A 22,497-nucleotide genomic window follows, 5' to 3' on the forward strand; every position below is an offset into this window, starting at 1 on the left:
GTGCTAATTTGGAGCCATCGGAATTTTGACAATTAGCAAACCTCATTTATTCATTGGCCTTTCATAAAACGGCCAAGGCTGTCATTTTAAAGGATAAAGAATTCATGATTTTTCACTTAAGTTGCTTTAGAAGGAGTTTGTCTCGATACTGTAACTACAAATATTAAAGTCATTACAATTGCTCATATAAAATACAATACAACTGAACTTTAACTCTACTTAAACAATTTAGGAAAACTTAAATAAATAAATAAATAAAATGGTGTTCTGTGGCTAAGGAAGGGAAAAGTGTGAATGTTAATGTGTTGTAATTGTTAAGAAGGCACTGATGAAGTTGTTTCAGGTAGTGAGTCGAGGACATCTTGTGGAGACTGAGGGGAAGTGCATTCAAAGTAGAGACCAGGAAATCTTCATACAAAAGGTTTTAAAATAGATAGATAGATAGATAGATACGAAAGGCACTATATGATAGATAGATATGAAAGGCACTATATGATTGATAGATAGATAGATAGATAGATAGATACGAAAGGCACTATATGATAGATAGATATGAAAGGCACTATATGATAGATAGATAGATAGATAGATAGATACGAGAGGCACTATATGATATACAGTGGTGTGAAAAACTATTTGCCCCCTTCCTGATTTCTTATTCTTTTGCATGTTTGTCACACAAAATGTTTCTGATCATCAAACACATTTAACCATTAGTCAAATATAACACAAGTAAACACAAAATGCAGTTTTTAAATGATGGTTTTTATTATTTTGGGAGAAAAAAAACTCCAAACCTACATGGCCCTGTGTGAAAAAGTAATTGCCCCCTTGTTAAAAAATAACCTAACTGTGGTGTATCACACCTGAGTTCAATTTCCGTAGCCACCCCCAGGCCTGTTTACTGCCAAACCCGTTTCAATCAAGAAATCACTTAAATAGGAGCTGCCTGACACAGAGAAGTAGACCAAAAGCACCTCAAAAGCTAGACATCATGCCAAGATCCAAAGAAATTCAGGAACAAATGAGAACAGCAGTAATTGAGATCTATCAGTCTGGTAAAGGTTATAAAGCCATTTCTAAAGCTTTGGGACTCCAGCGAACCACAGTGAGAGCCATTATCCACAAATGGCAAAAACATGGAACAGTGGTGAACCTTCCCAGGAGTGGCCGGCCGACCAAAATTACCCCAAGAGCGCAGAGACGACTCATCCGAGAGGTCACAAAAGACCCCAGGACAACGTCTAAAGAACTGCAGGCCTCACTTGCCTCAATTAAGGTCAGTGTTCATGACTCCACCATAAGAAAGAGACTGGGCAAAAATGGCCTGCATGGCAGATTTCCAAGACGCAAACCACTGTTAAGCAAAAAGAACATTAGGGCTCGTCTCAATTTTGCTAAGAAACATCTCAATGATTGCCAAGACTTTTGGGAAAATACCTTGTGGACTGATGAGTCAAAAGTTGAACTTTTTGGAAGGCAAATGTCCCGTTACATCTGGCGTAAAAGGAACACAGCATTTCAGAAAAAGAACATCATACCAACAGTAAAATATGGTGGTGGTAGTGTGATGGTCTGGGGTTGTTTTGCTGCTTCAGGACCTGGAAGGCTTGCTGTGATAGATGGAACCATGAATTCTACTGTCTACCAAAAAATCCTGAAGGAGAATGTCCGGCCATCTGTTCGTCAACTCAAGCTGAAGCGATCTTGGGTGCTGCAACAGGACAATGACCCAAAACACACCAGCAAATCCACCTCTGAATGGCTGAAGAAAAACAAAATGAAGACTTTGGAGTGGCCTAGTCAAAGTCCTGACCTGAATCCAATTGAGATGCTATGGCATGACCTTAAAAAGGCGGTTCATGCTAGAAAACCCTCAAATAAAGCTGAATTACAACAATTTTGCAAAGATGAGTGGGCCAAAATTCCTCCAGAGCGCTGTAAAAGACTCATTGCAAGTTATCGCAAACGCTTGATTGCAGTTATTGCTGCTAAGGGTGGCCCAACCAGTTATTAGGTTCAGGGGGCAATTACTTTTTCACACAGGGCCATGTAGGTTTGGATTTTTTTTTCTCCCTAAATAATAAAAACCACCATTTACAAACTGCATTTTGTGTTTACTTGTGTTATATTTGACTAATGGTTAAATGTGTTTGATGATCAGAAACATTTTGTGTGACAAACATGCAAAAGAATAAGAAATCAGGAAGGGGGCAAATAGTTTTTCACACCACTGTAGATATGAAAGGCACTATATGATAGATAGATAGATATGAAAGGCACTATAAGATAGATAGATAGATAGATAGATAGATAGATAGATAGATAGATAGATAGATAGATAGATAGATAGAAATCTACAGTAGATAGATAGATACTTTATTAATCCCAATGGGAAATTCACATACTCCAGCAGCAGCATACTGATACAAAAAAAAGTGTACTGATGAGATCTTGAGAGTTACTGGTAGTTATTAGCTAGTCAGAAAACCATTTAAGCTACTTCATCTTTAAATAAAGAAAGCAGGAGACAGAGCTGGAGGTGGCAGAGTTAAAGATGCTAAGACTTGCATTGGGTGTGATGAGGATGGACAGGATGAGGACATCAGAGGGTCAGCTGAAGTTGGATGGTTGGGAGACAAAGTCAGAGAGGCGAGATTGCATTGGTTTGGACATGTGCAGAGGAGAGTTGCTGGGTATAATGAGACAAGGGTGCTAAGGATAGAGCTGCCAGGCAAGAGGAGAAGAAGAAGGCCTAAGAGAAGGTTTATGGATGAGGTGAGAGGGGACATGCAGGTGATGGGTGTAACAGAACAAGATGACGAGGACAGGAAGAGATGAAAGAAGATGATCTGCTGTGCCGACCCCTAACGTGAGCAGCCAAAAGAAGAAGAACATATTTATATATAGTTTTGGTAGAACACACTAAACTACATCATAACATTTTTTAAGTCCAGTTAATCCTGAGCAGGGTTGTGAGGGGCTGGAGCCAATCCCAGCAAGCACAGCATTCAAGGCAGGAGCAAAAACTGGACATGGCGCCAGTATAGGGTGGCCCAGATCTAATTATGCAATTTTCTTTACGCTATAACTTATTAAGTTTATTACATAGAGAATTCACAGCACTTGCCCTGCACATGGAGATTTCACTTAAAATTCTTTTTTGTTGCCGATAGATGGCAGCACCTGCCCTGCATTCCAAAATGGCGGGGAGACGGTTGTCAGTCGAGCAGTTGCATAATTAGATCGCAGGATTTGGTAAAACTTAAGTTGAAAAAATTAGTAAATTTATCAAGCAAACAACAAAAAGAAAGCAAAATAAAGTAACTGGATGTAATTGAAGGATTTTATTTCAGTGCCTATTTACACAAACACTTTACATCATAAAAGCGCATTAAAAGACGAAAGTCCACAGAAAACCAAATTACACACAAGAGAATGAGACATTTATGTATAAAACAAGTTAACCAAATTTACTTGCTCAAGTAAAGAGAGCCCCAAGTCCTGACTTGAACATGTCTGAACTCCTGGTGCCCTGAGGCCTAGGGGAGTGAATGCCACAAATACTGGATGTGCAGTTCTGTGTACATTTTAGGTTTATAAAACATGAATTTCAAAGGAGAAGAGAAAAACAAAATGGCAGTTTAAATTGCTCCTTGAGCATGGGAAAGGCACTATATAAATAAAATGTATTATTATTATTATTATTCAATTCCAACTTTGCTTCAAGAGTATAATTTGGGCTCCTTTTAAATTGTTAAAATCCCATTGCTTGTAATTTGTGTTTATCACGATGCGCCCAGGTTATGGAATTAGGTCAGCGTGTAGGCAGTCAGGCCTGGTGGTGAGACCGCGAATGTGACGCAGTCACCGGCTGTGGTTGTTATTGAGGTCAGACTAACAAAAAGACTCACACATGCACTTCTGCGTCCAGCTGTAAACATCTGGGTGAGAGTTTTGAGGTAACAAAATGAAATATTTATATTGTGCTACTTTTTTTTTTTTTTTTTTGTTCAGCAACTTTACAGGAAGAAGCCAGGAATGACGCTATCATGTGCCAAATTACCTCAGAACATTTCCAAAAACAGATACAGAGACATTTCACCTTGTAAGTATCTGAAGCCTGTGTAATGAAATCATGCAAAACCGTGAAGGTAACGGTGCACACGGCTACACTTCTGAATGTGCTTTACTTTTGTAGATGATGCAACACGGGTTATACTGAAAGGTGAAGATGACTACATCAATGCAAACTTCATTAATGTAAGTACTGTGCATGTTTACTTTGTTGCTTCTGTCACGCAACGTTCTCAAATAAGTCTTCAGTTTTTATCGAGTTACGAGTATAAAAGGAAAGGCAGTAGCGTACGTTTAGAGAGTGTGCTAAATTATATGAAAGACTGGTGTAGCTGCTGGTGTGTAAGGCAGGATCGCCAAGCAAGAAAGAAATCTGTCAGTCCAAAAGTTCATTTTAAAAGATTTAGTGAAAATTCAAAGCATACAATCCACTCAAGAAGAAAGAAAAAAGAATTGTTACACATGTAGAATAAAAGGCAAAAAAACTGGAAAACATGTCTCTTCTGTAAATGTTGCTTTCCTTGTCAAACTTCGGTTGTTTCCATACTTAAAGATGTTTTACTTCACCTTCAGTGCACTCTAAATGTATGGCAGTGTGCGTTCAATAAAGCACGATAACTTTCATACTATTGGGCACTTGAGACATCATGCCCTCCATGCCTTACACAGGACAAGGCAGGTCACTAACTGAGGCTACTCTATAGTCAGAGGGGCGAGAAATAATTATCCATCCATCCATCCATCCATTATCCAACCCGCTATATCCTAACTACAGGGTCACGGGGGTCTGCTGGAGCCAATCCTGGCCAACACAGGGAGCAAGGCAGGAAACAAACCCCGGGCAGGGCGCCGGCCCACCGCAGGGGAGAAATAATTCGAATATAACACTTCAGTTCAATTTGTGGCGGCTGTAGGAATAATAATAATGAAATAATTAATTACATTTATATAGCACTTTTCTCATTACTCAAAGCACTGTCCACACAGGGAGGAACTGGGAAGCGAACCCACAATCATCCACAGTCTCCTTACTGCAAAGCAGCAGCACCACCACTGCGCCACCTGTGAGGACCTCCCATAGACTGTGCACCAATATATAGGCAAACATTTAATACAACTAAAATAACAAGCAAATGGCTCTTACAACTGGGAATGGTGTTTGTTTTGTCTTCACCAGCTAAAAATGAGCAGTCTGATAAGGAAAAATGACATTAAATAGAGAGTAGCAGCCTGGAGAAATGCTCCATGATCTTCAGTTACCTACGTGATTTAGCTGCTGATCAGGCACAATAAAACTGGACTTACATTAGGAGTACCAGCACGACCTGCGGGGTGGCTAAGAAACGATTCATACATATAATGATATTGCTTTTTAATATTTTCTCACTACAGTGGAACCTCGGGCCACAACCGTAATTCATTCCAATTTGGTCGTGACTCGAAGTAATTTCCCCCCCATAGGATTGTACATAATACGATTAATCCGTTCCGGACCATACAAGCTGTATGTAAATATATATATATATATACGCTCGCTTGTGCTGTCTCTCTCTCTCGCAATCTCTCGCTCACTCGCGCTCTCTCACTCGCTCTCTTGTGCTCTCTCTCTCGCTCTCACTCTCATGGGATATCAGTTGTCTCGCTGTCACTCGCTCTCTCACTCTCTCTCTCGTTCTCGCGCTCTCACTCGCTCTATCACGCTCTCTCGCTCCCACTCACTCTCTCGTGCTCATTCACTGTCTCGCTCGCTCTCACTCGCTCTCTTGTGCTCTCTCACTCTCTCTCTCGCTCTCACTCTCACTTGCTCTCTCGTGCTCTCGCTCGCTCTCACTCACTTTCTTGTGCTCTCTCACTCTCACTCGCTCTCTCTCTCTCACACGCTCTCTTGCTCTCTCTCTCTTTCTCTCTCTCTCTCTCACTCTCTCTCTCGCTCTCACAGGATATCATTTGTCTCGCTGTCACTCGCTCTTTCTCTCTCTCTCTCTCTCGCACTCTCTCTCTCTCGCTCTCTCATGCACTCTCTCTCTCTTGCTCGCTCGCTGCACAGGGAGAGACTCAACACGTGCAGAAATCATCGGCGCGTACAAACCGGAAGGGAAACTGGCTTCTTTGTCACCCGAGTGTGTGGTTGTGAACAGATGCAAAAGTTTGGCAAACTTTTTGGTTGTAACCCAATTCGTACGTGGTCCGAGATGTTCATTTGTGACCCAAGGTTCCACTGTATTAATAAAGTGCTCATATTAAAACATAAAAGTTTTTAAAATACTCGCATATACGGCAACACTGCACACCCAGAAGCAAGCAATGCTAGGCCACAGAAGTCTGCATTTATAGGTGCAGTGCAGACGTTTAATCAACAATGAGAACAGGAAAAGAAAGGAAGATGACATCCTCATAGGATATCAGTTTTTACCCATAAATTCAGCCACATTTCTGACAGCTGTGTGGTGATTCACAGAAGCTGTTACAGATATTTATCTTCATACTGTAAACCCTTCGCAGAACAACTTGGCATGATTTTTGATAATGCCCTCAGACTTGATAAGCAAATTGACCTTTGTTATGGCCTGTTTCTGTCAGCTCAGGGTACCTTCCAAAGTTGAGCCTTTTCTCAGCCTTACACCGGAGTAAGTCAGTCATCCTTTGTCCAACTTCAGCTACTCCGTAACATCTAACAGGCACATGACAACAGAATCACATCACACCAGTCTTAGCTTCTCTGCACTGGCTTCCTGTTTGCTACAGGATTGAGTTTCAAATTTTTGGGTTTGTTTTCAAGTCTCTGAATGGTTTAGTAGCCCCCTCTTATCGTACTCACCTCTTAACCACTGAAGTCAAATGAGGAATCAAAAGTCTGATACACATGTACCACTTGAGGACACTACTAGCTGAACCTTTTCTCTCCAAATATTAATGGCTTTTAAATATAAACCTTATAAACGCTAAGGGTTACTGTTGCCCCGTTAACCCCAACAGACAGTTGTTCTGGACACCGAGTAAAAGTCCCAAGAAGTATTTTATTACTTTTTCTTCTTAGCGACAGTGCCTTAAGGACCACAACCACAATAATCATACAGAGGTAAATACTCAAAATTAACAAAATTCTCTCCTCCACACCTCCCAGCAAGCTCTGTGTTCTACCTCCCAACTCCAGCTTGCTTGCTGGGTTTACAACAGTCCTTTTTATAGTTCTTGACCCAGAAGTGCTTCTGTCCTTCCAGTCCTTATGACTTGTGAGTACTTCTGGGCTATGGATGAGGCATTGCTCCTCCGGCCCTTTCACAGCTCCTCCTGACGGCACCCACAGTACCCAACAGGGCTGAGAAACTGAACTCCAAGTTCCAAGATGCCCTGCGGGAATCCAGGGCATTGCTACCCTCCAGGGTAGCTGCCATCTAGTGGTCTGGGGGAGGTAGTGTCCAAAAATAAGTTGCCTTCCTTCATCCTTCCATCCTTTGGGCGTCTACTGGGTTGAGCTGCTGGCCATCCATCTCAACCTGTGGTACAATCTGAGCAGGTTGGACTTCATCTTATTGTCGCCTGTTAATTGACAGCTGTAACAAAGCAGCATGTTTTATGTTTGTCTTTATTGTTTTTTGGAGCTTCTGTGAAATTTTAATTACCCCTTTGGGGACAAATAAAGCATTTTCTATCATTGCATAGATCTATCATATATTGTTAGCATCTGTCTGTCTGTTATGTAGTGCCATATCTATCTATCTATCTATCTATCTATCTATCTATCTATCTATCTATCTATCTATCTATCTATCTATCTATCTATCTATCTATCTATCTATCTATCTATCTATCTATCTATCTATCTATCTATCTATCTCACTCTGGTAAATTATTAAGGAAGTTGAGCATCACATGACAAGAACCAGGAGTGGGTAGTAAACTGTCAGCTTGGATTCAAATATTGGGAAGTTTGTGTTTCTCTAATATGCTGGAAGTGTATAAGAAAGCAACAATAGCAGATGATAAGAAATGTTTAAAACGTAACACTTAAGTGCTTAATATTTGTAAGATGATTGAATTTTGTATTTCAAACAAGTACACCGTATTCTTTTGTTTCTTTTCAGATGGAGATCCCTTCTTCCAGCATAATTAATCGGTACATCGCCTGTCAAGGTCCTTTACCCAACACATGTCAAGATTTCTGGCAGATGACGTGGGAGCAGGGCTCATCTATGGTAGTAATGTTGACCACTCAAGTCGAACGAGGCCGGGTATGTTGAAATGTTTGGAACAAAACCTGCTTATAGCTCATCCTGGAAAAAAATGTCAGCACACTGAAACAACAGCATTATTTCTATGGCACATTTTTAGACAAGACATGTGGCTTAAAGTGTTTTCCAATTGGTTAAAGAAAAAACTGCAAAAAAAAAGTTGGAAATATGCATGTGAATGAATAAAGAAGAATAAATCAGTAGATACGAGGGTAAATTAAAAAGGTAAAAGCAATATAAAAATGAAGCAGTAACCGCAACAGATAGAAGCTGATGCAGTACAACACGTTTGCAATGGCTTATGGGTAGTTCAAACACACTCAGCACAGTGCTCTGCTCTTAGTCTAGTTGAAGCCAAAGTCAAATGAACGTGGACCCTTCACTGTGGGATGGCACCACTGAATGTGCTGTATTGAGATTTGTTTGGGGCAGAGGGAGTTTAAACTTGCTAATATTCACTGAAGGATGCTGTTTGGGCAGACAAGTACGTTGTTTGTGGACCTGTCCTGTGCAGACTTTATGGTAACCCAAGTCATTCTGCAGTATGGCCTGTGCAGATCCATATCTGATATCCAAATATGCAGCAACAGTGGACTGTCAGTCTTCTCCGATGAAGGCATTCGCCATGTTGGCACTTATTCTCCTCTCTTTAAACCTTGCTACCCATTCTTAAACTTGTCGTTGTGTTGCTGTTTTTACTGTTGCACTCAGCCATCACCCTTTGGTGAATTTCTGCAGGTTTCACTCCCTCTGCCCAAAGAAATCTCACCACAGTGCATTGTTCAACAATGGTGTGATCCTGCAGTGGAGCCATCCATGTTCGTTATATCTTTGCTCCAACTAGACTAATGGCTACACTGCGCGTCCTCGTATTACCCATGAGCCATAGCAAATGTGTTGGTTTGAGTCAGCTCTCATTCGTTGCAGTTACCACGTAATTTTCAGATTGCCTGAACTTTTTGATTTACTCTCATGCTTAGTAATACAGATACTCAAATAATAAATAAAGTAGAGTCCTTAATTATAGATTAGTTTTAAGTCTCTTGTGATTATAATAACTTTGATGCTGTGGTCAGATGGCAAGGGAGGACAAAATAAATTAAAAAAAACAAAACTCCAGCTGCCGAGGAGGTTTCCAAGGCAAAAGACCACCCAGCCTCCACTGGGCATTGTAGCTGACTTAAATGTGCTCAAGTAGCTCTTATTCTTTTTACGCCTCCTTCTAGAAGATTCACTGAGGTGGGTCTCATTGATAGTGAGAGCGTCCACATCCACAGGATCAGATGGCACAAAACACCACCACAGAAAACAGGAACAGAAAAGTAGAGATTAATAACGATTGAAAACCCATTAGTAAAATATATATATATATATATATATATATATATATATATATATATATATATATATGTAATCTGTCAGAAATGCAGCTATGGACATGCCAGATTTAAAAGGTTGTTTCTTAGGAGTCTGTTTAAGTTGCTCATCGGTATTAGCCTGGCGTATTTCTTGTGGTATTTCTATATTAAAGATACATTTTATTAAATTTGACTTTGCACAGCAACATTTATCCAGTTTATCTTTTTTATTTGATTAGCTCATTTTCTAAGGGATGAGAAGCCATTTTGTTCATGTATTTGTTTTTTTTTTTAAAACCTGTAGTTCATTTCTCACCCCCTCAGGTGAAGTGCCATCAATACTGGCCAAACTTATCAGGAAGTGTATCCTATGGAAATTATCAGATAACTTGTCTATCTGAAGATGGGAATTCAGCCTTCCAATTAAGGGAAATGACGCTTGAGAGCCTAGAGGTACAATTTACATAATACTCTCTTTTAAATACATACTATGACATGTGTGCGTATATATATATATTTGTGTAAAAACTGAAAATAAAGGAAATTTCAGAATATTACAAATGGGCCTTCTTCATGGAACAACTGACTGGTTACAATCTTCAGATGTTCTGTAGCAATTAAAGTAAATGAGGCCTTTCAAACAATATGCACAGGTGTCCCAACTTGTGTCGATTACTTCAAACCCCTCTTTCTGTCTTAAAGCAGAGTTTATTTACTAGTTTTTGCCAACCTAAACTTTAAATTTAAACCTCTGGTAGTTTACTGCTTACTTTTCACCATTTTAGGTCATTCATTGCATTTCAACTGAATAAATTTGAAGAAGAACTGGAAATAAACTGTTTAACTGATTACACCTAACATTACATGTGACTGTCGAGAGTTTATTGGGTTGTTTTGTCCATACTTGGAGTGTTAATGTGAACTAGTATAACTTGATTCTCTGTCGTTTTTTAATTAAGCTGTTCATAACGCCCTGTGCTACAGTCTTTACTAGGGAATCCATTCCCGGGCTTCCGATTACCGGGAGCCCGGGATTCCCAGACATTTTTCATTCCCGCATTCAGGAACGGCCAAGCTTGCATATATAGCATGTAAAAGTGTAAAAATCGATCAAGAAATAACAGAGTTATAATTGAAAATAATTAAGGTGGCACCATTGCTGCAGCTTGCACTTCATCAGACAACAGCTTTGAACAGCAACTTGAAATTGCAATGCGTCAGTCCGTTGCATCCGCATTATCTGTGCCAAGAAACATGCCATCACAGAATGATGACAAGAAACTGGATGCATGAGTAAAAGCTGAAATGGCGGTGTTTCAGAGCAACGGCAAGCGTGGGCGTTGTTTAGAACAAGTGTATCAATATCTGGTGACTGTGTCGCCTACTTCAGTGGAGGCAGAACATGCTTTCTCAGCGGCTGGAGTACTCTGCATGAAGGTGCGCTCTCACCTGGACGACCGCACACTGGATACGTTGTGCTTTCTACGCTGTTATTACTGCAACTAACTAGATACATGTACTTATATGACAGCATGAACTGCTTGTAGTTAAGGTTAGTCTTTTATTTGTGTCAACATATTGCAGTAGTTTTATTAAAAATACGTGTCGGTCGTTCTAAAACCGTTCACATGTGAGATGCCTGTGCACTGTGTCATCCCTAGGAGCCCGGGAATGGATTCCCTAGTCTTTACTTCAGCTCAGCTTCTTGTATTTCTTTTCTTTTAAGTTTAATCCAACAATCTTTGGTTTTATAGTATTAGCATTAACATCAGAGTTACGACAATGTGTTTGAAAAATCGTCAGCACTTCACTTCTTTATGAGTATGCTGAAAACGGCAGACTTAGATATTTTGTAATTTTCTAACCCACTTAATTCTGATCAGGGTCTCGGGGGGGGGGGGGGGTGGTTGCTGGAGCCTATCCCATCTAGCATAGGGCACAAGACAGGAACAAATCCTGGACAGGGTGTCAACTTACATATTTTTCTGGTTTGAATTATATTTTGCTTCCTTTATTTAATTTTTTTTTTCCTCAAAATGTTTTCTAATTAATCCATAAGCCCTTTTCAAACAGGATTAGTTTTACACGAGGAGGAAGGGGAAAGAAATTCTTATCAAAGGGCCTCTAATTTTAGTCCTGACCAGATCTCTCAAATGACGCGATTTCTCTGATATGTCGATTTGTGTAGTACTCGTTTTACCCGAGATACAGTAATTCTGATAGACGTTTTATAGATGGTGAATGGCTCCATCTCTTTATTGAGAAGCGAACGCACCATTTGTAAAAAGTGAGCGATTCAGATGGGACTAAAAATACAGCATTCCTCCCATAAGAATTACGTTACCCAACATTGTGGTGTAAAATTAATCCTGTTAAAATAAGGAGTTTAGAGTAACCATAACTCTAGAATGTAATAATGCTTGATTTTTTTTTTTTTGCTTTGAATTAGGGTTTCAATCTGGCATTTTTAAAAATTTTTTTTACTTGTTCCATTTACAGTGCAATTGACTTACACTTTTTTTACATAACGTTTCTTGTATTCAACAGCAAAATGAAAGTCGCCAGCTAACGCAGATACAGTACGTGGCCTGGCCTGATCACGGTGTTCCTGACGACTCTAGTTATTTTCTTGACTTTGTGAGCTTGGTTCGAAAAAAGAGAGCTGAGAAAGATGAACCGGTTATTGTTCATTGCAGGTACGATTGTTTCTTCTCACAATACTAGTTTCAACATCAGCCCTGAAAGAGTTACTTTTGTCAAAATTCAGGGGTAGAGAACGGTAATCAGCTGTAATCTGTGACAAATCTCGCCATTTCATTTTAGTTCGACTCTCTTTGCTAGAAGGAAAGTTAGCTTCGTTGATTTGACCTCAGTTCGTTCCATGTGCATGAATAGCAAAGAGCAAAGAACCTTTAAAATGGCGTCGACATCTGGCGAGTGACCAAAGTGAACGTGCAAAGCAAAATATTCTGTGGACGACGTTTCGCATGTTATTGCTGAATCAGACTCTGACTTGCTGGACTCCAATTTTGATGCAAGTGATCTGGAGATGGAAATCGAGAATGAAAGTGAGGTACCAACACATATGACTAGCTGATGTCCCACAGCAACGTTTGTCTGGGCGGACCACCACTTACAATGACAAGAGGTACAAATCAGATTGCATCACACTGCGACTGCCACCTCTGCCCACCTGCCATACAAAGACAGCCAGGCAGCCGGCCCGCAATGCATTTCTGCTGGCCATTGAGCCGTCCACCGCCCTCCCGCTGTTGCCAGGGATGCAGAGCAGTTGACAACAGCAGCCACAGCACACAGCAGTAGACGTTTTATGTTGATTTATGGGTGACAGCAGTTTTTTGGAAAAAAATATTCTGCCCTCAAAGAGTTAAAGGGCGATGATTTGTGTGTTGTATGGCAGCAGTGTTGTCCATTGAAGTATATTTAAGTATTAAGTTGTGCAGCATGTAAAATCAGCTTTTTGTGTGTAATTTGTTTGGATTTTATTTTATATAATGCATTCATAGAATGGAGGTGTTTCATCTCGCAGGGCACCCTGGATATCATTCAAGAGGAGTCGCAGCGCACGGCTCAATGGCAACTCTGGTCTGTACCGGGAACTGAGAAAGACGGCTGCGAGGGCTCTGAGGGCAGATAAAGAGGCGTTTGTTAGAAGAATCTGTGAGCAGGTGACACACCATCTGTGGTCTAGCGACCCACGTCCTGCTTACAGAGGAACCGAAGCATTACGCACATCTGAATCTGTTCCTCAGAGAGTCGCAGTCAGGGCAGCTGATGGAACGGTCCTTACGGATGACACTACAGTTGTGACCCGCTGGGTTGGCTACTTTGAGCAGTTGTTCAAAGCTGATCCTCCGGCTAGGATGTTGGATATCTCGGGGTCCATGGTTCTTGGGGCTGATCCTCCAATTAGCTGTGAACCCCCCAGTCTCACTGAGATGGCACAGGTGGTGAACCAGCTGAGGGGGGAGGGGAAAGGCTGCAGGGATCTGTGGTATCCGGTGTGAACTTCTCCAGGCATTGCAAGCAATCTTTGCATTTGGGAGACTGGCATCATCCCAACTAACTGGAAAACGGGACTTGTCGTCCTTATCTGGAAAGGGAAGGGGGATCGCCTGGATTGCAGCAACTACAGGGGGATAACACTGCTCTCGGTGCCAGGTAAGGTCTTTGCCAGGGTCGTCCTCAGTAGGATCTGTGATCACTTGCTCGCCTACCAGCAACCGGAGCAGTCTGGTTTTATGCCTAAGAAGTCTACCATCGACCGCATCCTGGCACTGAGGGTTCTCATAGAATATTGGCAGCCTTTGTCGATTTTTTTGTACAAAGCCAAACTTTGCAGCCTTTGTCGATTTTCGCAAAGCGTTCAACTCAGTTGATCGAGCTGCCCTGTGGGACATCCTGAGGGTTCGCGGGATCCCCCACCGAGGTTGTTGGATATCATGGCCGGCCTGTACACTGGTACTGTGAGTGCTGTGCAGAGTGGAGGCAGGACCTCTGTGTTTTTCCCAGTTGATTCTGGGAGTCGTCAGCGGTGTGTTCTGCTCCCACTCTGTTCAGTGCTTGTATGGACTGGGTGTTGGGCAAGGTCATGGGGTCCAGCGGCTGTGGGGCATCTGTTGGTGAAGACAGATCCACGGATCTTGACTTTGCTGATGATGCTGTGATCTTTGCGGAGTCAATGGAGGCTCTGATCGAGGTGCTCGAGAGACTGAGTGAGGAGTCTGAGTGTCTGGGCTTGTGAGGGTCCTGATAAAAGCCAACATCCAGGCCTTTAATGATCTCTTGGGCATGGCCATCAGCAGTGTGTCTGTCTGCAGAGAGAGTGTCGACCTCATTGAGAGGTTTACTTACCTTGGCAGTGACATTCATGTCTCTGGTGACTCTTCCTATGAAGTCAGTAGACAGATTGGAAGAGCATGGGGGGGTCATGAGGTCATAAAGGGGTGTGTGGCGCTCCCAATATCTGCAAAAGGACGAAGGTCCAAGTCTTTAGAGTCCTGGTGCTTCCTGTCTTGCTATATAGTTGTGAAACATGGACGCTATCCAGTGACCTGAGACGAAGACTGGACTCCTTTGGTACTGTGTCTCTCCGAAAAATCCTTGGGTTCCGTTGGTTTGACTTTGTGTTGCTCATGGAGTCCCGAATGAGGCACATGACCTGCATTGTGAGGGAGCGTCCGTTACGGCACTACAGCCATGTGGCGCGTTTCCCTGAGGGTGATCCAGCTCATAAGATCCTCATTGTTGGGGACTCAAGTGGCTGGACCAGGCCAAGGGGTCGCCCATGTAACACCTGGCTGCGGCAGATAGAGGGTAATTTCCGGAGGGTAGGACTGGACCACGTGTCTACCTGGGGGTTTGCCAACCGGGATCCCGAGCTGTTTCGACGTGTAGTGGGTGCGACAACGCGCTGTACCAGTGCTGGCTCCCCAACTTGACTTGACTTGATTCATAGAATACACTATTGTCAAATAGATTCTCAAAAGAAACTGAGTGACCAATATGTCTGTAAATAACAAAGTGGACAAACGGCTCAAGTGACCATGAGGTTAGTTAAATCTTTACAGAAGAATGGAATAAGAAGATGGAGAGAGAAGAAGCAGAGAGCCACTTGCGCCAGATTTCAAAGACCACCAGTGAAGCTTTTGAGCGGCTCTGAGGCAAGAGTTCACTTTGGTTAATCGGAGATGCCCAGAGTGTCTGCCCTTGGACTGTTTTACTTTTTTGACTTGTATCGGTGATGTTGATTCTGATTTTGTTAGTAAACTTGTGAAGTTTGAAGAAGACATTAACTTTGAAGAAATGACAGATGCTGAAGGAGCTGCAGAAAAATTCAAAAAGATGTTAACAAAATCTGTGAAACTGAGCAAACCCTTAGCAGATGTTGTTTAATGTTGGAAAGGGTTCAACCCCAAGTCAAGCCAAATGCTAAATAAAAGGACTAAAAAATGTAGAGACGAGTATAAAGACCACCTTTATGAAGAAGGAAACCTCTGAAAATGATTTTGGTGTTTATGTTGGCAAGCCCATCATCCAGGCAATGTGCAGAAGCAATTAAAAAGGCAAATAAACTACTGGTATGTTGTAAAAGCTGTTATCAATCAATGGACACTATAATTAGTGTTGATGTGTTAGTGAAAAATGTGCCTGAAATTCAGTGTGCAGCTCTGGTCACCATGCTGTACTGCTAACAAAAGATGACTGCAGCTTTGAGAGAGAGAATGGAATCGGGAGATGACAACGTTCAGAATTGAAGCAGGCGTCATAACCGGGAAAACTACATTTAAATAAAGAAAGATCAGGCCGTGTAGCCAGAATGGTGGTCAAAGAACAGAGCAGTAAATCGTAAGCCAAAAACATAACCTGTAACCAGAGCCAAAAAAAAAAGTGAAATGTAATTCATAGTAAGAGGGTAAAAAAACCAGTAACTCAGAAAGACGCTAACGATTATTTATTGGTAAGTCCAAATCATGGACAATGAGGAAGTGTAAGATACTGCCCTTTATGTCATTGTGGTAATGATGTCACACACTCCTGGTCGTCAAGCCTAGCGGCAGCACTGCAACCATCAGCAAAACAATCCCAGAATGGCGGCACCCATAACCAAAAAAATCGAGAGTCGTCTCCCTTGGACTTTCTCGTATACTCAGATATGGGGATGGATATTTGAGGACTAAAACACATGACAATGATTATGTTTTTATATTTTGTGCATTAAAGAACCATCAACAACAAATCAAATTAGTAATATTTTGAACAATTATTATAAACGTAAAGTTGATGAAACCAGACTCTGCAGCTGCATTAATATAAGGTAAGTAAAGTACCACTTCCAGTTAGCAGAAATAGTTCAAAAGTTGATAGAAATCTATGTTTTGTATCTAATACTTGCATGCAAAATTTGGTTGACCGAAGTGAAAGCGAACTCAAGTTATCGTGTTCACACACACACAGACAGACACACAGACATAATTCCAAAAATAGTATTTTCTGACTTGGGGAGGTCTATGACGTCAAGATTCATGAAAATCCCGAAGTCAAATTTTTGAAAGATTACAAAACTTTCGCTACGAGAAAGTAAATCGGTCACAGGGAGGTCTAAACCGCCGAGATTCATCAAAATCTCGAAACTGAATTTTTGGACGATTACAATTCTTTCCCTATAAAGTAAATCAGACTCAGGGAGGTCTAAAACGTAGAGATTCATCAAATTCTTGACGTCAAATTTTTGGATGATTACAATACTTTCCCTATACTTCGTATACAAGAAAGTAAAAAATACAAAAGTGCTGTAGTTAAAGGTGAATGATATTTAACACTCACAAAAATGCACGGCGACAAAAAATGAATATTACCAGTCGATTCCTTAACCTTCAAAACCCAATGAACTCTAACGTAAATAATTTTTAAAGGGCAAGGAAAAAAAAAATATATGTGATAAAAATTCTATGCCTGTTCATGAAACACGCTACCATAAAGACATAGCAGCACTTGAAACTGGTGCATCCTGGGAAGAAAGGGCTTGTCTGACTCTGCCAGGCAAAGAGAATTAAACCTCTTCAGGCTTCCACATCTTAAAAATTCTCAAAGCTGGCGTCGCTCAAAGCCGATCCACCAGAATGCTTTCAGTTACATACAGTAGTGAATCGCCTACTCGTGGACCCTGATTGAAATTACAGGAAGTGCATTTATGGCTAAAGGCAGACGGCAATTCGTTACACAAAAGGACACTGGAATAGGCGGAGTCATATAATTAAAATGGGGAAAAAAGTACTTTTTAAAGCATAAAAGAAGATTAAGAAATGACATGATTGAAGTGTTTAAAATGATGAAGGGAATTAGTCCAGTGGATCGAGACTGTTATTTTAAAATGAGTTCATCAAGAGCATGGGGACACAGTTTGAAACTTGTGAAGGGGAAATTTCACACAAACATTAGGAAATTTTTCTTTACACAAAGAACGATAGACACTTGGAACAAGCTACCAAGTAGTGTGGTGGACAGTAAGACTTGAGGGACTTTCAAAACTCGACTTGATATTTTTTTGGAAGAAATAAGTGGAGTAGACTGGCGAGCTTTGTTGGGCCGAATGGCCTGTCCTCGTCTATAGTGTTCCAATGTTTTCATTTGGGTAAGATATTTGGGCCAAATTAGTTATTAGCGAACCAGACAATTTCATCTTCCTCTCATCAAGCTTATTTTCTTATGCGTGATATCCAGAGGATTGTCCAGAGCAGTGTTTCTGTCACTATGGGTCCCAACATTGTGATGGGTTGCCACATGACTGTGTAGTAAAATTAGCCAGGTTCATCCAAGCGCCATCTCTGTGGCAAGTGATATGCCACCCTTTATTTGTGGAAGTATGTTAACACATCACAGAGAGCTTTTGTTTCTATGACTCGAAAATATATAAAATGTATTAAATATGTTTCTTCACAATACTACCTACCCTGTCATAACCAGTGAAACGGTCAAACTGAGATGGCTGGGAAGCAAAGACGCGTATAGGAAAGTGGGGACAAGGGAGGGAATGACAGACGAGCTGTTGGGGTGAAGGGACTGCGGTGCTCTTTGAAATGTTGAAATGAAAATAATGGACGTGGCACGAGAGTGTGGCAATTTCTGGGGTCTTGTGTAGGTCGAGTGAATGGGGTTGGGCTGTATATGTAGGCTATGGACAGCTGGTCGTTACGTCATTAAGAGTTCGCTGTTACGGCAAACACTGAGTCTAAATCTGTAGCACACGATTTTGTTAAGTTTAATGTGCTTCGGCGAGGATGAATTCCTTCCCGTTGTAATTGTTTTAAATGAGCTCAGTACATTTCAGTCTACTGCTAGTGTGAAGGACATGTGTGCTGTCCTGCTTGTAATCGAATTTTCTTTTTTTTCCCCCTGCTTGCAGTGCTGGAATTGGTCGAACTGGAGTCCTTATCACCATGGAAACAGCAATGTGTTTGATTGAATGTAATCAGCCGGTGTATCCGTTGGATATCGTGAGAAAAATGAGGGATCAAAGAGCAATGATGATCCAGACACCAGTGAGTATCGATGCGTTTTCGAACTACGTAAACGTTTTTAATATCCTGAAAACGTGCGACTGCACTCGAGAGTCAGAATGGCCGTGCGTTCTTTTCTTATTTAATACAATGAAGCTTCACCTTAAAAAGTCATTACTTAAAAGGTCGGAGTGGTGGCTCTGAGGCTAAGGAATCGGAAGGCTGCCGGTTCGAATCCCATAAATGCTAATAGGGACTCTGCTCTGTTGGGCCCTTAAGCAACTGCTGAGCGCTTTGAGTAGTGAGAAAAGTGCTATATAAATGCAAAGAATTATAATTATTATGTAAAATATTGTTTCTTCATGGATTATTTTAAGTGTGTAGTTTAAAAAAATGTATTTTAGTTTGAAATAATGCCATCTATTTGTAGCTACTAATACAGCCCACTTGGCAGCATTTGAGAGAAGAGTCCTTCCCAGATATCTGTTCACATTTTGTTGCAGATTTAGAATTTTAAATACATTTACAGTTAGGTCCATAAATATTTGGACAGAGACAACTTTTTTCTGATTGTGGTTCTGTACATTACCACAATGAATTTTAAATGAAACAACTCCGATGCAGTTGAAGTGCAGACTTTCAGCTTTAATTCAGTGGGGTGAACAAAACGATTACATAAAAATGTGAGGCAACTAAAGCATTTTGGGAACACAATCCCTTCATTTCAGGGGCTCAAAAGTAATTGGACAAATTAAATCACTGGAAATAAAATGTTCATTTTTGATACTTGGTTGAAAACCCTTTGCTGGCAATGACAGCCTGAAGTCTTGAACTCCTGGACATCACCAGATGTTGGGTTTCCTCCTTTTTAATGCTCTGCCAGACCTTTACTGCAGCGGCTTTGAGTTGATGTTTGTTTGTGGGCCTTTCTGTCTGAAGTTTAGTCTTCAACAAGTGAAATGCCTGCTCAGTTGGGTGAAGATCAGGTGACTGACTTGGCCATTGAAGAATTTTCCACTTCTTTGCTTTAATGAACTCCTGGGTTGCTTTGGCTGTATGTTTTGGGTCATTGTCCATCTGTATCATGAATCAATGTGACTGCTGTATTTAGCTGGATTTGAGCAGACAGTATGTCTCTGAACACCTCAGAATTCATTCAGCTGCTTCTGTCCTGTGTCACATCATCAATAAACACTAGTGTCCCAGTGCCACTGGCAGCCATGCACGCCCAAGCCATCACACTGCCTCCCTCCACCATGTTTTACAGATGATGTGCTATGCTTTGGATAATGAGCTGTTCCACGCCTTCTCCATTCTTTGTTCTTGCCATCATTCTGGTAGAGGTTGATCTTGGTTTCATCTGTCCAAAGAATATTCTTCCAGAACTGTGCTGGCTTGTTTAGATGTTCTTTAGCAAAGTCCAATCTGGCCTTTCTACTCTTGAGGCTTATGAGTGGCTTGCACCTTGCAGTGCACCCTCTGGATTTACTTTCATGCAGTCTTCTCTTTATGGTGGACTTGGATATCGATACGCCGACCCCCTGGAGAGTGTTGTTCACTTGGTTGGCTGTTGTGAAGGGGTTTCTCTTCACCATGGAAATGATTCTGCGATCATCCACCACTGTTGTCTTCCGTGGACATCCAGGTCTTTTTGCGTTGCTGAGTTCACCAGTGCTTGCTTTCTTTCTCAGGATGGACCAAACTGTAGATTTTTCCACTCGTAATATTGGAGCAATTTCTCAGATGGGTTTTTTCTGTTTTCGCAGCTTAAGGATGGCTTCTGTCACCTGCATGGAGAGCTCCTTTGACCACATGTTGTCTGTTCACAGCAAAATCTTCCACATGCAAGCACCACACCTCAAATCAACTCCAGGCCTTGTATCTGTTTAATTGATAAGGACATAACGACGGACTTGACCACACCTGCCCATGAAATAGCCAAAGAGTCAATTGTCCAATTACTTTTGAGCCCCTGAAATGAAGGGATTGTGTTCACAAAATGCTTTAGTTGTCTCACATTTTTATGCAATCGTTTTGTTCACCCCACTGAATTAAAGCTGAAAGTCTGCACTTCAACTGCATCGGAGTTGTTTCATTTAAAATTCATTGTGGTCATGTACAGAACCAAAATGAGAAAAACGTTAGTCTCTGTCCAAATATTTATGGACCTAACTGTAAGTTCAGATTTTGTCCTCAGTCATCCATGCCATTTCACACGAAATAGAAAATGTTGAGAATTGTCCCCAGCACGGCCTTCATTTGCTCGGGTGCGGTGCATTTAGAGAGTATTCAGATTCCTTCACTTTTTCCACACTTCATTTTCTTGTAGATTTCATTTTAAATGGATTCATTTGCTGTTTTATTCTTTTCTTGCCACTTTGTCATCCCTTGTGCCACAGATCCAGAGGTCCCCCATACATTTTTTTTTTTCCCTTTTGTTGCCCACTGTGGCCCAACCCGTACTGCAGATCCACAGGTCCCCATCCTTTTTCCTTGACACAGTATTGTCACCTGTACTGCAGATGTGTGACAGAAAGGCTCAGGCCAATGACAATAGACGGGTCAGTTGTGCCCAGAATGCTAGCTGCTCTTTGTATTGCACGCCAGTCAGGTTTGCGGACCCCCCACTGCACGGAGAGCCTTATCATTAGCTGAGGGTGTTGTGATGTCACTGCGATGAGTGCATTGATTTTTGTGTGTCTTCTCTCCTTTAGAGTCAATACAAATTTGTTTGTGAAGCTATACTGAAAGTCTACGAAGAAGGACTGGTTCAGCCTTTAAAGACGACACTGTACAAGTAACCCCAAGGACAAACTCCTTTACTGTATATAAAAGTCTGTATATTATCAAGATACTTGTTTGCTTCATAGCTGAAGTGATTTACTTGTGGCGTTCAGAAGCCATCATCGATACACACAAGGCTCTGCGTAAAGGCGTCTGAGAGAGAGGAGACGGAGCTGGGACTTAAAAAGACAAATTAGCACTCTTGCACTTTATGTTTAAAAAAAGAAAAAAAAAAACAAAAAAAAGGATTATAAAAGGTAATTGTGTTTGGAAAAAAAAAAAGATTTAAATATTGATCTGCTTCTTTTTAAAATAACAGGTACTTTAGGGATTTGTGTGTTCAGGGTCTAGAAATATTTTGCTGTAGTGCCATAAATTAGAAGCTAACGTTCTCTAGTATTCCTCATTCAGGTGTAATTTGCCCACAAAAGAGAAAGCAAAACAAAACTGTGGCTAACCAAACACGAAAGAAGTGCGTTCTTTGTGACGATGTCTGAAAATTGTGGTTTAAAAATTTCATACCAAGTAATGACGGTCTGGGACAGTTGTTTTAAGGCGAGGTCACGTCTGTGTCACTTTGCAGTTGCTTGGAGTGTCTTGGCCGGATGGTACGCCATTTTGTACAGAGGACACACGTCACTGCATGTCGAATTCACCGTGTTGTTGGTTTTTTGTTCTTGTTTTTTTTTCCCTCATCGCTGGTATCCTCTACTGCTCTTCTTTTACATTCGACTTCTTTCCACGGCAGGAAGTCGTCACTTCGGATTCGTCACAGGATTTTACTTCGACATTGTCGGTGACTTTGTTGGCCGTTGAACTGAACCAGCAGAGTTCTGCTCCTATTGTTTATTTGTTTTTTTTGAATTTGTTTCTTTGGGGGGGGGGGATTGGGGGGGCAGAAAGGAAATCATTTTTGAGCCATTTGTACATTTAATGAGTAAGAGTTAGTCCTCCTGTTTGTTAGATAAACCTTGAACTGACTGCACAATTGTGACATCTAATTAAAGTCTTTCATTTTTTTTTCTT

General features: G+C 41.2%; 1 protein-coding gene across 3 annotated transcripts in view; it reads left to right on the forward strand.

The window, feature by feature from the left end:
- The window catches only part of ptpn4a (protein tyrosine phosphatase non-receptor type 4a), a 254,054-nt gene extending 231,557 nt beyond the window's left edge, over nt 1–22,497 (forward strand). For all 3 annotated transcript variants that reach the window (XM_028808049.2, XM_028808047.2, XM_028808048.2), the window contains 7 exons: nt 4,018–4,108; nt 4,202–4,263; nt 8,163–8,309; nt 9,992–10,120; nt 12,215–12,363; nt 18,594–18,729; nt 21,402–22,497. In XM_028808049.2, the coding sequence (XP_028663882.2) occupies nt 4,018–4,108; nt 4,202–4,263; nt 8,163–8,309; nt 9,992–10,120; nt 12,215–12,363; nt 18,594–18,729; nt 21,402–21,488 (801 nt within the window). In that variant the 3' untranslated portion in view covers nt 21,489–22,497. The remainder of the gene's footprint in view (nt 1–4,017; nt 4,109–4,201; nt 4,264–8,162; nt 8,310–9,991; nt 10,121–12,214; nt 12,364–18,593; nt 18,730–21,401) is intronic.

The sequence above is a fragment of the Erpetoichthys calabaricus genome, chromosome 8 (genome assembly GCF_900747795.2).
Source record: "Erpetoichthys calabaricus chromosome 8, fErpCal1.3, whole genome shotgun sequence".
Taxonomy (NCBI): Eukaryota; Metazoa; Chordata; class Cladistia; order Polypteriformes; family Polypteridae; genus Erpetoichthys; species Erpetoichthys calabaricus.